The sequence below is a fragment of the Perca fluviatilis genome, chromosome 12, assembly GCF_010015445.1.
Source record: "Perca fluviatilis chromosome 12, GENO_Pfluv_1.0, whole genome shotgun sequence".
Lineage (NCBI taxonomy): Eukaryota > Metazoa > Chordata > Actinopteri > Perciformes > Percidae > Perca > Perca fluviatilis.
This window is the reverse complement of record NC_053123.1, coordinates 19890679-19908432: the sequence shown is the minus strand read 5'-3', so window position 1 is coordinate 19908432 and position 17754 is coordinate 19890679. Positions and strand designations below refer to the sequence as shown.

General features: G+C 42.4%; 2 protein-coding genes across 5 annotated transcripts in view; one reads left to right on the top strand and one right to left on the bottom strand.

Moving 5' to 3' along the window:
- The first annotated feature begins 1355 nt into the window (after nt 1–1355).
- Nucleotides 1356–8191, top strand: nr1i2 (nuclear receptor subfamily 1, group I, member 2). 3 transcript variants are annotated; one of them, XM_039817084.1, is made up of 9 exons: nt 1356–1721; nt 2457–2647; nt 3552–3682; nt 4041–4210; nt 4293–4531; nt 4629–4774; nt 7226–7342; nt 7476–7581; nt 7670–8191. In XM_039817084.1, the coding sequence occupies exons 2-9, from the start codon at nt 2463–2465 to the stop codon at nt 7827–7829; spliced, it is 1254 nt and encodes a 417-aa protein (XP_039673018.1). In that variant the 5' UTR covers nt 1356–1721; nt 2457–2462; the 3' UTR covers nt 7830–8191. The 3 variants fall into 3 exon arrangements, with proteins under 3 accessions (XP_039673018.1, XP_039673017.1, XP_039673016.1); XM_039817083.1 differs by having other exon boundaries at nt 1356–1784; XM_039817082.1 differs by having other exon boundaries at nt 1357–1794.
- A 2953-nt stretch (nt 8192–11144) lies between these two features.
- The window catches only part of gsk3ba (glycogen synthase kinase 3 beta, genome duplicate a), a 43987-nt gene continuing 37377 nt past the window's right edge, over nt 11145–17754 (bottom strand). For both annotated transcript variants that reach the window (XM_039817643.1, XM_039817644.1), the window contains exons 9-11: nt 15321–15507; nt 14619–14717; nt 11145–14152 (exon numbers count right to left, since the gene is read on the bottom strand). In XM_039817643.1, the coding sequence (XP_039673577.1) occupies nt 14082–14152; nt 14619–14717; nt 15321–15507 (357 nt within the window). In that variant the 3' untranslated portion in view covers nt 11145–14081. The remainder of the gene's footprint in view (nt 14153–14618; nt 14718–15320; nt 15508–17754) is intronic.

Genomic DNA, 17754 nt, shown 5'->3' with positions numbered 1-17754 from the left:
ATCTAGAATTTACAGTATATTCCCACCTTTTCTGACAGGATCAAGTACAAGCTCCATTTCCATCTGGGGAGTTGGGCTGCTGTGGGGGTATGGAGGATTCAGGGGTCCCTGATTAAGCACTTCTCATTTTAAGTTGACAGAGAGTGACTTAATAGATATTTACTTTACTTTACTTTAAAGTGGCATAGGAAGTTCTCCAATTATTACAACAATCTGAGGTCAGTTACTTTCTTTTATTATCCTATATTTTGACTTAACCATGACAACTACAGTATTTCCATCAACATGGAAGCCTTATAGAGTGATTGTTGACCACTAGAGGGCAGAAAGACTCCAAACCAAACAGCCACTGGTGTTGTAAATGGTAGTGAATTCCTATCAAATTGTGGCGTAAACTGCCTAGGGGTAGTGATGGTCAAATGAAGCTTCGCGAACCACTGTCTTTATTTTCTGAGCTCACTAGATGGCGCTCTCTTTTCAACAAAGGTTTGAAAACACACTGAGTTGCCATTCCTTTAACCTTTTTCTTTGAACAGAGGGCACCATCTAGTGAGCTCAGGAAATAAAGACAGTGGTTCGCGAAGCTTCATTTGACCATCACTACCTAGGGGGCTTATCTTTAGCTCAGGCCGTCAAGATGTCCCACCAGGCAGGCACCTTCAGCACCAGCTCAGCACTGGTTACTCAAAGAAATAGAAATTAAAATGACATAAGGAAAACTTATCTAAAGACAAACTAAAGTGTGACTGTACAGAAGGTAACTAAATGTGTGCACTAAATAGAAATGTACTGCCAACAATACAAAATAAACTTAGTATGATATATGAAACAAAAGCTATAGTAGGCTATACCTGTTTGCTGATGTATTCATGCATAAGGTCAAACTCATTGAGGAGAACATTAACTGTTAAACATATGTGTATAAAGAACAAAGGCATGTACTACTTACTATGTGTGTTACATTTAAATCGGATGTGGGTAGCAAAGGGACAGTTGCCTATATTCCTTTATACTTTACTACTACTACTTTTCTATACTCTCATAGAAGCCCATACTTGGTTAAATGAAAGCCTCAATAGAATAATGCTCAGAGTGACATTAAATATAGAATTTGAACAGAGCTTAGGAGAAATTCAGCTCTAAAGTCAAAATGCATTGTAACACATTATCTGTTTTCTCATATTAAATCTTTTCCTTATTTGCTGAAAATGTAACACATTTAAAATATATATATATATATATATTGCAGACATTTTTTAGCCTATGCAATTTTGGTAAATATTATTTTTATTTTGAAGTTTCTGTTTTTCCTGCTGCTGAAAATCCATTTTCTCCAACGACGATGACAGGTTATACATTTGTATCTTATAAATAATTGTATGTAAGGCTATTTCCAAAATATTTGGACACGGCAGCCAGCAAGTGCATCTCGCTGCAGCCCTGGGGACTTTAAGGGGGGAGCGGGGGGGCACGCAATGCACCATAAGCGAACATTGCACCACGATGCCCCAGCCTTGGCAACGGGCCCGACCCGCGGGCTGCAGCCAGGAAGACGCTGTACTTGGAACAACAAACAACCGGGCCAACAGGAGTAGCTTACTGTAATGCGATACTCGTTCTCACCTGTTGAGAGTACAGTAAATCCGCCGGGAATTCCGCTCTGCTAGGCGAAACCCCGTGGACTACAGACAGCTGTTTGGACATCTGGAATCACCAAGTCAGTGAGTGGAATGATCTCGATCACTGTTTGATTAAAACTCGACCTTTGGCCAGGCAAAGGAGAGGTAGGAAACAGTAGGTATTTTAAGATTATTTTACACGTTTGTTTTTTTAGACTATTGAAAATATGAATTTGCTGTGTCACAAAGGTGTTGCTGCACATCAAGTCGAATCATGTCGGTAGTCGGTAGAGGTGCGTCGCCCAAACAGAAATACTTTTTGTGAGGGGGGCACTTTTTTGTGTTTTCTCCGGCGCTCAATCACACAGATGTGTAAACTAAAGTTATGGGTTAGGTGTGAAGGCGCATCACACTGGGTTAAGATATATATAGGCCTATTACATAAATAGCCTACACATTATGACTTTGGTTTCGGAATAATGTCATAAATGACAGGCTATAGAGGATTAATGATTTATATAACCTGTTTATTAACACTGTAAATACATGCCTTGGAGATAAAAACAAACAAACCCAAAACACTCTGGTCTGTCTCAGTTCAGTTGCAATCATTGGCTTGAAGATGAAACAATAACAATAGTAGGCCGACAGGCTCAAATATCTCAACTGAACCTTACATAGTTGTGCGTCATTGCACTTTTATTCAAAGATTAATACAAGAAAATGATGTAGCCACAATAGTGTCTTGCCCTTATGTTAAGAGAATCACAGCACATCATTACAGATCCAGTTCCTTCTCTAAATGAGTTGTGATTGTTATCTTATCATCCCTCATAGGTGAGAATGAATAAAGCCGCTGGAGTGCAGAGCATCCGAGAAGCGCTCACAGGGCACAATGAAGAGGATGAGGACGAGGATGGAAGGGTGACAGACGATGAGGAGCCCAGAGCCTGTGGTGTGTGCGGAGATCTGGCCAAGGGTTACCACTTCAATGCTTTGACATGCGAAGGCTGCAAGGGCTTCTTCAGGTGAGGTTGTGTCACTCACTCTTTTTCTGTCTCACACATAAGCAGCTGAAGCAGCTTCTCCCTCATCTCAGTCTGTATTCCTGGTTGTGACATTATTTATGACAACCAACAGGGACATCTATGATATAATAGAGAGGTGACAAAATGCTTCTCACTTTCCTTAGCCATGTAGACTTGAAACCAAGAAACTCAGTGACAAGGCAGATTTATTTATTTAGTGTTCACTGTTGCTATAGGCGCCATTTCTGAAATACTGTTACCAAAAAACAAGAACAATCATCAAATAAATTTAAATTCATACTGTGCCACACAACATTTAATCTTTCCTGTAAAGCCTTCTCTCACTCCAAACAAAAAAGAAATATTGAAAAAGAAATACATTTGTGAATTCAATTAAATTTGGTTCATTATTTATGCAGAGGCTTGTCACCCAGATCAACAGACAGAGATACGGCCAAACTATTTAGTCATTAGTGTTGCCACCAGATGTGTCACTAATAGCCAGCTGTGACCTGTGCGGTCAGCTAACTTTACATATCCACAAGGAAAGGTGTCTGTGTGATGTCATCACCTGATTAGGGTAAATGTGTTTTATTCATGCAAGCATTTAGCAATTGTTGCTATAACCTGGCCGAAGACATATTCTTTTGTATTACAAGTTTAATGTTTATTTTTGCATTGTCCCTGTTTCAAATAAATACATTTCCATTCCATTCCATAATTCTCCATTTTCCTCACAGTAGTCTCCTGAATGATTTCCTGGCTGGTGCATTGTCGTCAAATAGATACATACATGGCACAGCACACAGTAATACTATTATATAATGTTTTCCCATTAATGTGATTTCTAACTTCAGATTGTTGTTTGTAAGCTGTTACTAAGTGGATTTTTGAATAAATTCAGACGTGCCATAAAGAGGTCAACGCAGCTCCGCTGTATGTTCCTGAATAAATGCAAAATAACTAAAAACAACCGACGGACCTGTCAAGCCTGCCGCTTCCGTAAATGCCAGGCCATAGGCATGCGCCAAGAAAGTAAGTAACATCCAGATACAGCAAAGGATCCTGCATTATTTTGACATAACACAAACTTTTACTGTATATATTTACATAAAAGTGACAGTAAGTATGTGATGTGAAGAGCTTATCATTCAAATGCTGGAGTGCTGATCATATATTATTACATGTGCATATTAATATGACATTAGTTTTTTATACTATATCTATATTTGCTTTGAGACTGTTCTACTTCAACAGAATTTAGCATTAGAAGTTAATCTGAACACTGCAGGAGTGATTTAAAAAAACATATATGTAAAATCAATTTTTTAAACTATCAGTTTAAAAGAAAATCAGATTTCTATACATGCAGGTATTATTTGTGTCCTTGTAGTGGTTATGTCTGAGAAGGAGGTATTGGAGAGGAGGATCCGAATCCAGGCGAGGAAAAGGCTTGACGCACCAATACAGCTTTCATCCCAACAAGAGGAAACCATTCAGGAGCTACTCTGTGGCCACCGCAACTCATTTGACTCAGCATTTTACCGCTTCAGTGACTTTAGGGTGCATGAATGACTGCCAGCATGTTTGAGGTGTTGTCTTCGTCATTGTTTTAACTTGTCTGACTGACGTCTTCTTTTTTCAGCCTATAGACAGAAACGTCCTTCCTGCAAGTGAGTACAACCAGTCTGAAAGGGACCTCTCCTCCCTCTCCTCCCTCTCGCCCTCCTCCAGTCGCTCTGGCTCCTTTAAACAACAGGAGAACCAACAGAATGGAGAGGTCCGAAAAGGCATTGTTTTCACTGCTCTTCCACATGTGGCTGACCTCACCACTTACATGATTCAGGACATTATTAGTTTCTCCAAAAGTCTTCGTGACTTCCGGTAAATGTGTGCCTCAATGCATATTCAAATATTGTTTTTATAACTGATGTCTATTTGGAAGAACTTATTCACTATTAAGTGTGTGTCTCGCTTGCAGATCTCTAAGCATGGAGGACCAAGTTGCTCTGTTGAAGGGAGCCACATTTGAAATGATGCAGACCCGCTTTAACATGGTGTTTAATGCAAAAACAGGCATCTGGGAATGCGGCCATATTACATACTGCATAGATGACGCCGTACGAGGTGATCCCACTTACACAAGCATAAGCCAAAGCTTTTGTTTATATTTTCAGAGGAGTTGGTTTCCACTGTGCAGTGTGAAGATGTACATATGAGTACACATCACAAAAAACACACAACATTGACATCTTATCACCTCATGAAGTTGATATGGTTAACATGCTAGTTGCGTATAAACACATCTAGCCACACTGAGCAAGTGTTTCTGTCCATCATTGTGGGTCCAACATTCACTCTCCTTTTAGCTCTGTTTTGTTTTCTACCAACTCTCACAGGAAATATCTGTCTCTTTAGCTGTTAAATGCTCTGTTATGTTCACCAGCTAGCTGTTTGGTGCTGAGCAGGTAGTGCACAGTGGGTGTATCAGAGTTTTCTTGCTAAGAACAGCTTGCTGCTGGAAATGAAAATGATGAGAGCCACAAGACTGAACCAAAAGAGTAAAGTTACAGGCCAAAAAACAAAAAATAATGAGCCTAATAAAACTAACACTTTGTAGAGTTGTAAGGAACTACATAATTGAGTGATAATTCTCTGCGTTTGGTTAATCCCCATGAGCAGCTAATTTTGGATTCAAGTAGTCATTTGATTCATTGTAAATGTAGAAAAATATTGATTATTGCAGTTTTAAGGTAAGAGGTGGAATCGTATGGAGGCTGAAGTCTAATCAAGTCTGCAGTACTGTACTTAATACAAAATACATTCAGTGATGGTTGCAGCTTAACTAGCATTGATTGGAAATACACCAGCATTGGATGGATGTGATTGGATAACGTGAGATAGGATAGAAAAGTGTTTTAAAGGCACAAATATGGTAGGATCCTGATTAAATAGTCAGCAGTACAGAGGTATGTATTGTATGTGAGTAATCTGGGTTATAGTGACATTGTTGGAAAGTATTCAAAACAAAAGCAGCCTCAGACATACAGACGCATTACTACAGATCTTTTTTTTTAAAGCAACGCCTGCACACTGACATTTTGATTCCAGCATGTTTTTTTGACCTGATGAAGGGGTCAATGTGGAGGTGTTAGTTTCTCATTTGACTTGTTTCGGTTTCTCATACCCTTGCACCTTTAATATACAAAGTTGCAAAGTAGTAGTTTATAGTTAGTTATAGTTTTATAGTTTATATTTTATTTTTGAGAGTTCGACAAACATGTGTGCACTCCTCTCACACCTCTTATCTCATGTTCACTGAGGGTGTAACGTGACTTCTGGAAGAACGTTTGCAACAATGTTGTCGAACTTGTGTGGTCTGCTTCTTTTCTAAAGATCAAACTGAATGCAGTTGGCATGCATTCACTGTCTTCCAGCTTTATACTCACTACCTTTGGCAGGCCAAATTGAACCGTCTCTAATGCTGATACTGAGTGCATTGTCCGTCAAAAATGTTCATGGGATATTACAGTAAGATTAGGAAATAATTCAGGCCACACAAAAGAGTATTCTGATTGGCCAGCTGGTGTCTGATAAAGAGTTATATTACGACACTTCAAAAAGAGGTATACTAAAATGTACGTATTCTTCATGCTACATTAGCACAGAGGATACAGTTACTCTGCTATATCAAGACATCTTATAGTGACAGTTTTCACACTGAGATATTGTGGTTTAAGCGTGTCATAGTTTGGGATCTTAAAAAATAAAGGCATATTTCTCTTCTTTTTTAAATAAACATGAAATGCCCATGACCAAAATGTTGTGTCTCCAAAAACTCTTTGATGACAGCGTGGCAGAAATTTAACCTTTTCTTTCACGTGTCACCTGTCTACCAGGTTTGCATTTAAAACTTTAACTTTTTAGCATATGATCTTTAATACTTAGGTAAATATTGATCTCAAGGAAAGAACAATATGTTGTGATAGTAATCCTGATAATAATGTTGTCTATATTACCCACCCTTTATTTACAGTAAATACAATTTTTTTTTTAAAGCATTTACCATCCTGAAATATTCAAAGCAAAGACTGCATTCCCATCATAGCTGAGGCTACAGACAGTTTGAACTTGTACAGGTTGTTGCTAGTAAGACGGGAAACAATTGTAATAGCTCTGAAAATAGTAAATTTAGCATAACGTACCTTTCCCCAGTATTATTTTCTTCAGAACAACAACACAGGCATGGCAGAAATGCTGTTCTCACTCACATATTAATTCAAATTGATTCCACTTCCTTCTGGTTGTGTGGTGTTAGAAATAAGTGAGTTTAATGGACATCTGTATCCCACTCCTCCCTGCTGCATCAAGTTTGATCCTTTTTTTGTTGTTGTGTGAAATAGATAAAGAGTGTGGAATGCATTTGAAGTCAAGCAAAGTACATTGTGTGCATTGACATTGTACCCACTTACAGCACTTGAGTACATTTAGATAATTTCCATGTTTTGACTTGGATCACTGTCTTTTATTGTCTTACCATCTCTGTCATGTTCACCTGTCTGTTCCTCTGTTTTGTAGCGGGTTTCCAGCCGCTCCTGCTGGAACCTCTGCTCAAATTTCACCACACACTGCGCAAGCTGGGCCTGCAGGAGGAAGAGTATGTTCTCATGCAAGCCATGTCCCTGTTTTCTCCAGGTAGCAGCAGGTCTTCATCCCTGTCCAATGATAATCAATCATTTATGAACTCTGTAAATATTTAAACCCTAGAAACAGTGTGTATTTGTACCCAGCCCAGCTTTGGATAAGTAGATTTTTTTGTATCTATCAGACCGTCCAGGTGTGCAGCAACATAGTGTGATTGACGAGCTTCATGAAAACTTGGCACTGACCCTAAAAACCTGGATTGACTGTAAGAGGACAGGACCAGAAAAACGGTAAGTGAAATACCAGGAGCCATTCTCACTCCACTCACTCTGAAATCTTTCACAGACTGAACCTCCTTTATTTCCTCTGTGCCTCCAGTTTGTTGTACCCCAAAGTGATGGCCTGTCTCACCGAGATGAGAACGATGGCTGAGGAGTACAGCAAACAGGTTCTGCAGATCCAGGACATCCAGCCAGATGTTATCTCGCCTCTCATAATGGAGATGATCAGTAAAAGCCCCTGTAATGAGGACTTCTAAAACTAACATCTACTGTACATGGACGGGACCCGCTGAATGAGCTGTTTGATTTAAAGCAAAGTATTCAGTTTTTGCTGTTGTAGAAATGTGTCGAAATACAAAAAAATGCATTTCCGTCATGTGATAGTCTAAAGCAGAGTCCGCTAGGGGGTCCTCAGAGTTGCTGCAGGGGAGCCACCAAATTATTGTTTGATAGTAAAAAAATATATATACTCACCTTAAAGATTATTAGGAACACTCTACTAATAGCGTGTTTGACCCCCTCTCGCCTTCAGAACTGCCTTAATTCTTCGTGGCATTGATTCAACAAGGTGCTGGAAGCATTCTCTAGAAATGTTGGCCCATATTGAGAGGATAGCATCTTGCAGTTGATGGAGATTTGTGGGATGCACATCCAGGGCACGAAGCTCCCGTTCCACCACATCCCAAAGATGTTCTATTGGGTTGAGATCTGGTGACTCTGGGGGCCATTTTAGTACAGTGAACTCATTGTCATGTTCAAGAAACCAATTTGAAATTATTTGAGTTTTGTGACATGGTGCATTATCCTGCTGGAAGTAGCCATCAGAGGATGGGTACATGGTGGTCATAAAGGGATGGACATGGTCAGAAACAATGCTCAGGTAGGCTGTGGCATTTAAACAATGCCCAGTTGGTACTAAGGGGCCTAAAGTGTGCCAAGAAAACATCCCCCACACCATTACACCACCACCACCAGCCTGCCCAGTGGTAACAAGGCATGACAGATCCATGTTCTCATTCTGTTTACGCCAAATTCTGAGTCTACTATCTGAATGTCTCAACAGAAATCAAGACTCATCAGACCAGGCAACATTTTTCCAGTCTTGAAAGGTCCAATTTTGGTGAGCTTGTGCAAATTGTATCCTCATTTTCCTATTTTTAGTGGAGATGAGTGGTACCCGGTGGGGTCTTCTGCTGGTGTAGCCCATCCGCCTCAAGGTTGTTCGTGTTGTGGCTTCACAAATGCTTTGCTGCATACCTCGGTTGTAACGAGTGGTTATTTGAGTCAAAGTTGAGCTTCTATCAGCTGGAATCAGTCGGCCCATTCTCCTCTGACCTCTAGCATCAACAAGGCATTTTTCGCCATACGCGATTTACCTGGTTGTCCTTTTTTTTTTTTTTTTTCTGGGTCAAACCCCCCCCCCCCAACAACCATGCCACGCTCAAAGTTGCTTAGATCACCTTTCTCTCCCATTCTGACATTCAGTTTGGAGTTCAGGAGATTGTCTAGACCTGGACCATACCCCTAAAGGCATTGAAGCAGCTGCCATGTGATTGGTTGATTAGATAATAGCATTAACGAAAAATTTAACAGGTGTTCCTAATAATCTTTAAGGTGAGTGTGTGTATATATATATATATATATATATATATATATATATATATAGCTTAGTGTTGTATGCAGCATAAAAAGGCATATTTAAAGGCTCTAGGCCGCCTTACACATTATTGTAGGCCCTGTTTAATATGCAGCTCAATTTTATACAATATGTATAGCAAGGGGTCCCTGCTCCGTCTCTTTTTCAGCTGAGGGGTCCTTGGCCTAAAAACGATGGAGACCCCTGGTCTAAAGCATAGTCCGCACAAAATCATGAACAGATAAAGATGATTTACGCTGAGACGTAAACTATCATCTGGTTTCTGCACACTACCTGCACGTCAAAGAAGCCATGAGTAAGACAGCATTACGTTTTACAAAGTTTGTTTTATTTACTGATTACAGTACTGGTGGATTTGCCATTTCCGTGTTATTTGTTTTGCTTACATACAGTAAGTACACATTGTGAATGTCTATGTGAATGAATGTTGTGAGGTGTGATGTTTTTCTTAATTGTCAGAGAGCACGAAGTATGTACAGTATTTTCTCAGAGAATGGAAAGAGCTCTAGTTGCAAAGACACTCTTTGTGTTTTATATTTGTTACCTCAGGTTGTTGTTTAGTATTTTAATGCAATCATGTGAAGCGAAAATGCTCTATAATTATGGTAAATAAAACTGCTCCACATGATTGAAGTGTGTGATGGCGCCTTTATGTCATTAACAGCATAATAAGACAAACACTGCCGCACTGTGGTCACACTAAGACAAAGGTGGTGCCAACTCAAAAATTGTGTCTGGTATGTACACAACTTTTAAGAAATGGTCCTAAGAATAGTCAACAACCAATATAGTAAAATAATAAGTAGGACTTAGAACACAGGGTACAATAAAACATTTCCATAGAAAGTTTTTGTGCAAGTTTATATTTTTTAGAATCATTTTAATTTGCTGTTACTGCGTTTTATTCATTTTCTTTCAAGCTCAACAGAGTTCTTTTATTTCACAGTTCAACTAATACAGCCTAATCATTATTGCACATATAGGGATGGCAATGTTGGTCTGTCAGTCCACCTCTTTGGTCCATAAAATATCTCATCAACTGTTGGTTTGATTACCATGACATTATGTACAGACATTCATGGTGCCCAGAGGATGGAGCTGACTGATTTTGGTGTTCCCCTGTTTTTTCCTCCAGAGCCACCATGAGGTTTCCATTTGTGGTTTTCAGTGAATTGTCTCAACAATTATTGGATGGATTGCCATACAATTCTGTGCTGGCATTCATGTTCCTTTTAACTTTGCTGATCCCCTGACTTTTTAACCTAGCGCTATGATTTGGTCAGAATTTCAGTGTGTCACATACATGCAAAACTAATGACATTCCCATCAGCTTCATCTTTACTTTGGGTTTAGTGCTAATTCGCAAATGTTAGCAGGCTAAGAGGCTAAACTAAGATGGCGAACATTGTAAACATTAGACTTGCTAGACATCAGCATGTTCACGTTGTCATTGGTAGCATGCGGACGTTAGGATTTAGCTAAAGGCACAGCGGCGCTTTGAGCTAAATGCTAAATACAGCCTCACAGCGCTGCTATGACTGTAGACTCTTGTTATCATATAAATATGAACGTTTTTAACATGGACATTTGGAAGAATCACACTCAAATACAATTGAAAAAACATTCATGCTGGAGCCATCATCTCATGAACTTTTTCATGTAGTGAGAGTATTGGTAAAAACTTTGTATTTTTAATCAACTTACTCACAATTTTCCAAGTGTGTAACCTTAGCTGCTGCTTCTGCAATTTGGTATCGGAGAGCAAGTCTTAACACTTAGAGACATTTAATGAGGAACATGTACGCTCTCACTTTTCTTAAAATATTGATATAGACCAAAATACTCTGAACAGGTTTTATACATACCGACTGTGATTTTGCACTCTCACTAAAAGAAGATGGGACAGACAAAGAGCCTTGATCATTTCCAGGCTATCCTACTCTTTATTTAATGCAAATTACAGTACCAGGGAACTATTCCTCAGAGCACGCAGAGGGAGTATTTACAGAGTTGCACATTTAGCATACCTTCACAGAACAAAAGAAAAAAACAAAACAAATGAAATAAAAATGTCAGTCACAAACAGAGGCATTCAAGTAGTAGTATTGTTATACAGGATGTTTGTTGTATTTTCTATGTTTTTTCTTTTCTTTAACCCCAGTTAGCATATCAAACTAGTATATATGCTAGTACTTGCTCATCTTCTTTTTTGGTAACCTCTGTGGTGTTTTATCGAACTGGAGTTAGGGCTAGGGAGAGGTGGTCAAACTTTCTGGTGGAGGGTAGCAACACGTTCATGAATGCAAAATTACAGCAAGCAGGAGACACGAGAAAGGCTACATGACTCGAACCCTTAGGTGCTACTGAATCCTCCCTCCTAGTATGCAGACAGGAAGGAGAACAAGCAAGAGGACAGAGGAACAACCAAATATCCAGAGAGAGAGAGAAAAAAAAAGAATACATTACTGCCCCTGAGGATGGCTCATCACAACTACATCTTGTTTGGCTTTGGTAACGGAACCAACACTGTGAGTAATACAGAAACTGTACTGTATATTTACAGTATATGAGGCCTTTTTAACCCCTGCTGCCATCCACAACGACCCCCCCCCCCCAACCCACTTCATGCCCGGAGCCCGTGCCAGGACTGGTGGTATACAGGTTTGTGCGTGCATGTGTGTCCAAGATAAAACATCTATTAAAATAAACATTCCTCTACTTGTATCTTCAGTCAAGGAAAAGAAATCCTTAAAATGTCTGTATATTACATTAAGTGTGCAATGAAGGGGGGAGCTGTGTGAGTGGAGGGGATTAGAATGTGTGTGTGCATGTGTTGCAGGACATTCAACAGCACCGAAGGGAGAGTCACAATCAGGAGGGGGGGTGGGGAGAACAAGGCGAAGGTGTATGAAAGCAAAGGCACTCCAAACTATAGTTACACTATACATGACTAGTTCTTGTTACAATAATACAGCTGTCATCTACTGTACAGGTAAGATTGAACATATGGCTGGATAAAGCTGATCATCAACATCATCATCTACAATATCCATGAACAACATCAGTTTTGCCTTGATTGTTTTGTTTTTTAATCTTTTTGTTTTTTCCATTTCATTCCCTACCCTTTGTCCTCTTTGTTTTTGCTCATAAACAGTACATGGGTCTGCATATATACATACCTTGGCAACATGGAAAAAAGAATCAACATAACAACATAAAAAAAACATACAAGTCAGAATTTTGGTGAGGAGCATTTATACTGTATATACAAATTCTGCTATTTTTTTTTTAACGTGAGTATTCTCTGTAAATAAGACGCTTCGACACTGTACCGAGTGGCTCTATGTGCGGCAGGTGGAGGAGAAAGAACGCTAGGCTAACACTTCAGTCAGTGGTCACAACATGAGAGAGTCAGACGTGAGCCGAGGGACCACCACCGGGACTTCTCAGGGAGTTGAGGAAAAGAAGTGTTAAGAAACATCTTGAATTCTTCACAGAGACGGAGAGCAAGAGCTAGATTTGGGGGGGGAAATGTTTGTCTAGACACTGCACTGCCACAGAAACACTGTTACAGACAGTCAGTCCAAAGACGGGGAATAGAGCAATGCCCTAAAACCATCTACAGCCTTATACAGACAACACAGGAGAACAGGGAAGTGACTGCTGGAATCTAACAACACTCCAGCAAAGAAAACAAAAACACCACCTTATCTATATCTATTGTCTTTAGGCAGCAGCAAATATTGCCACTGCTCTGCCAGATATGAGCTCACCATAAATGATTTCTGAACCACTGTAGTTAATATACATATATCTATATATACTTTTTATACATAAGGAAAAGTAATATATAAACTGTGTATGTATGTATGCATGTTTGTTTTGTATGTATATATATTATACAAGCACACAGGACCAGATACATGTCACATCCATCGCACATGGCAATCCAAAAAAACACCTGCCCAGGAGTACAAAACAAAAATTAAAAACCAAGGTCGAGTAAAACAACTTTTCTGACCATTTAAAAACAACCCCGGGCGAAAAAAAATATAAAATAAAATAAAACAATCTGTCCAAACGTTACCCCTGCAAGTGGACTGCTTCTTTCCACATATATCAGGATCATCATGCACCCATGTGTGTGTGAGTTTATGAGTGTGTACGTGTGTGTACGTGTGTATACCCGTGCGCGAGCCTCATGCCTTGTCTGCGGAAGTGGAGGTGAAAAGGGAGAGGGCGGGGTGACCCCCGGGTGATCCTAACCATACTCAGGCCATGCACTACAGGAGAAACCAAAGGGGGAGGGGGATCAACCAGGGGACACATGGGGTCAGAGGTCAAAGGATGAGGATGCAGAAAAATGGGACAATGTGGTGGACGACAAAGGAGGAAGGCCAGATAGGGAGAGGGCCAAGGGGGGACAGCTTAGGACTTTTTCTACAGATTGTCCTCTTACAAACATTAGCAGGCTAGCATTGTGTATACATTTACAGTGTACTTTTATCCATAGTACAGTCGACAACACCTCTGGCCCTGCGCTTTCCTTCCCCCGTTGAAAGGGCACGGAGAGACGCCTTTGACGGAGGATGGAGTAGAGTTCAAACAGCTGGATGAGGGGGGCCAGTCAGGGATAAAAGAGGCAGACTAGGGATGCGTGGTTTGTGGTCATGGCATGGGGCTGTTGGCTAGCTGTTGAACCCGGGCTGCTTCAGCATCGCTCCGCTGCTGTCAGGGAGGAGAGCAGGGCAGAGCAGAGCTGAGCAGAGCTCACCTCACCCCCTGCCCGGGGCAATGGAGAGGCCGTGGGTCGGGGCTGAGACCGGGGGGGCGGGGCGGGTCGTCTGTGGGCTCAGGAGGTGGAGTTGGAGGCCGAGGCAGAGGCGGCGGTGGTGCTGGGACCTCGCTCTGTGCTGCTGCCATCTGTGGACAGGAAGAGGAGATGATCAGTTACAGTTACAAGCTAATAAGTAAGGAGATTAGTAGATACAAGTAGGGGACGAGTTACAGAGCTACTGCTGTGAGTCAAAGCGTATAAGCAACACCCTTAACACCCAACTGAAGCTGCTCAGTGATTACAGATCGCTCCCAGGCATGCATGTGTGAAACTGGGCCAGTATGTTTCAATGTTGTGGAAAATGTAAGCAACCGACTCTCTCTGGTCAAAGCAACAACTTTAGTGCCCCACAGTGCTTTTTATACACCAACTTTTAGCATAAGTTAAAATCTACACAACTTGAAATGATTATAAATCTGGACCACGAGAGCTTAACACTATACAGTATTTCAAGTCAGCAGCAATAGAAGTCACAACCAGTACTTCCAACAGATAAGAAGAGCCTTCAAGCTGCGTTAAAGAAGTGCCTGTTAAAGGAAGCGTGACTCTAACCTGTAGTGGCAGAGGTGTTAGTTGGGGTAGAGGCAGCGGCCTGGCTGCGGGCGTGGGCAGGGATGAGTATGGAGGCCAAAGAGGGATTACTGGATAACTCTGAAAGAGAAAAAAAAAAATTTACCAGTTTAATAAAGTTCATGCAACTCCTGGACAGATAGCAGACAGAGATCACAATACATGTTAGCCATCGATGGAAGAGGTGATTTGTACTAATAAAAGAAGCTAGGAATAGATTCTAGTGGTAAGAGGTCACTAATGCTTAATAATGCTAAACAGTTTGAGATCTGTGTGAACAATACTACGGAAAATCTGATGACAACAGGAGATTATTTCTGTCAAATTTACAAGTACTGTGTTAAATACTTAAAGGGTATATAGGCTAGCATTTCACAGTATGAGAACACCTATTCATAGAAAAAAGGCTGAGGCATACAGCAGAAGCTTAGTCGTTAGTTTTCACGAATACATAGGATCACTTCTGAAAAACGTACAAAGACACTGATACCAGTACATTTTACCAATGCCGATATGTTTTGAAACTGGAACAATGACTACATTAAACGATTAGTTGCTCAACAGAAAATGTATCAGCAACTATTCTGATAATTGTTTAACTGTTAGTCATTTTGTTAAGCAAATATTTGTCGTTTACTTTAGTCTTCTATACTAATAAACAGAATATATTTTGTGTGTGCATACCCTGGGTGGTGAAATTGAAGAGGGAGGGCTTCTCTCTCCCATTGGGCAGTTTGACGTTGGGGTCGCGCAGCTCGTCAAAGAAGGAGTGCGCGCAGGCCTCTAGAGGGGTGAGGCGGGCCGTGGGCGTGTACTCCAGCAGGCGAGAGCACAGGGCGATGGCCTCTGGAGGTGTACGCGGCCGGAACACCTGGACAACAGTTAGACACAAACACGGATGTCAGCCACATCAGTGACCACATGAAGTCTGTTCTCAAGTGTTAAACAAAAACACACAGACACACACACGCACACAAAATGAACTTGTGCTTGAAAATGAAAAAATATATAAGTCTAATGTACTCAGTCAAATGTGATAGTTTGTTGTGAATGAATGAATGAATGTCGTTGAGTGCTGCAGCAGTGAACAGTCGTACTGACTGAACGCTGTTACAGAGAGCGACCACAGCACGGCGCCTGAGAGTCCAACAGGAGGACCTGCTGCTGCTGCCTGCTGATTGGATGACTGTTATCCAATGCAAAAGCTGAGGGTGGGACTGCTGAGGGAAGCCAGGTGTCCCTTTACTGCTTCCCACCTGTTTTATTTTCACCATGAATTAAAAGAGCTAAACTGTGAGCCATGGGCCCACCACCTGTGGGAGGAACCGCTGGGGTCGGGTGTGCTGCCACATGGGTGGCAGTGAAGGTCAGGGGCCTCGACGGACTAGACCCGGGCAGCAGACGCTGGCTCTGGGGACGTGGAACGTCACCTCTCTGTGGGGGAAGGAGCCGGAACTGGTGCGGGAGGTGGAGCGCTACCGGTTAGATCTGGTGGGGCTTACCTCTACGCACAGTCTCGGTTCTGGAACTGTACCCTGGATAGGGTTGGACTCTTTTCTTCTCCGGAGTTGCTCAGGGTGTGCGGCCGGGCGGGTGTGGGGATACTAACAAGCCCCTGGCTGAGCGCTGCGCGTTGGAGTTTACCCGGTGGACGAGAGGGTCGCCTCCCCTACGCCTGCGCGCGGGTGGGGGGGGGAAAAAATCTGACTGTTGTTTGTGCATATGCACCAAACAGGAGTTCGGAGTATTCGGCCTTTTGGAGACCTTGAGTGGAGTCCTGCATGGGGGCCAGTGGGGAATCCATTGTTCTGCTGGGGGACTTCAACGCACACGGGCAATGATGGAGACACCTGAGAGGCGTGATTGGGAGGAACGGCCTCCCTGATCTAAACCAGAGTGGTTGTTTGTTGTTGGACTTCTGTGCTAGTCATGGATTGTCTATAACGAACACCATTGTTCGAACATAGGGATGCTCATAAGTGTACCTGGTACCAGAGCACCCTAAGCGCGGGTCAATGATCGATTTTATAATCGTTTTTCATCTGATCTGAGGCCGTATGTTTTGGACACTCGGGTGAAGAGAGGGGCAGAGCTGTCAACCGATCACCATCTGGTGGTGAGTTGGGTCAGGGGTGGGGAAGACTCTGGACAGACCTGGTAAGCCCAAACGTGTAGTGCGGGTAAATTGGGAACGTCCCGAGGAGGCCCCTGTCCAACGGACTTTCAACTCGCACTCCGGCGGAGCTTTTCGGCATCCCTGTGGAGGCTGGGGGCATTGAACCAGAGTGGACAATGTTCAAAGTTTCCATTGCTGAAGCTGCGCGCGCGAGCTGTGGTCTTAGGGTCTTAGGTGCCTCAAGGGGCGGTAACCCACGAACACTGTGGTGGACACCGGTGGTCAGGGAAGCCGTCCGACTGAAGAAGGAGTCTTTCCGGGATATGTTATCCCAGAGGACTCCGGAGGCAGTTGCAGGGTACCGGGCGCCCGAAGGGCTGCAGCCTCTGCCGTTGAAAGAGGCAAAGCAGCGGGTGTGGGAGAGGTTTGGAGAAGACATGGAGAAGGACTCTTCGGTCGGCACCAAAGTGCTTCTGGAAAACTGTTCGCCACCTCAGGAGGGGAAGCGGGAACCATCCAAGCTGTGTACAGTAAGGATGGGACACTGTTGACCTCAACTGAGGAGGTAATAGGGCGGTGGAAGGAGCATTTTGAGGAACTCCTGAATCCGACTAATACTTTCTATGTTAGAGGCAGAGCTGGAGGATGACGGGGATTGTCGTCGATTTCCCGGGCGGAAGTCACTGATGTAGTCAAACAACTCCACAGTGGCAAAGCCCCGGGGATTGATGAGATCCGGCCCAAAAATGCTCAAGGCTCTGGGTGTGGAGGGGCTGTCCTGGTTGACACGTCTCTTCAACATTGCGTGGAAGTCTGGAACAGTGCCAAAGGAGTGGCAGACTGGGGTGGTGGTTCCCCTTTTAAAAAGGGGGACCAGAGGGTGTGTGCCAATTCCAGGGGTATCACACTTCTCAGCCTCCCTGGTAAAGTCTACTCCAAGGTGCTGGAAAGGAGGGTTCGGCCGATAGTCGACCCTCAGGTTGAGGAGGAACAATGCGGATT

Bases quoted from the DNA above. Each gene is read 5' to 3' on its own strand.
- nr1i2 (XM_039817084.1), top strand. From the start codon at position 2,463: ATGAATAAAGCCGCTGGAGTGCAGAGCATCCGAGAAGCGCTCACAGGG. The intron at 4,532-4,628 runs GTAAATGTGTGC...TCTCGCTTGCAG, and splicing joins AAAAGTCTTCGTGACTTCCG to ATCTCTAAGCATGGAGGACC. The intron at 7,582-7,669 runs GTAAGTGAAATA...CTGTGCCTCCAG, and splicing joins AGGACAGGACCAGAAAAACG to TTTGTTGTACCCCAAAGTGA.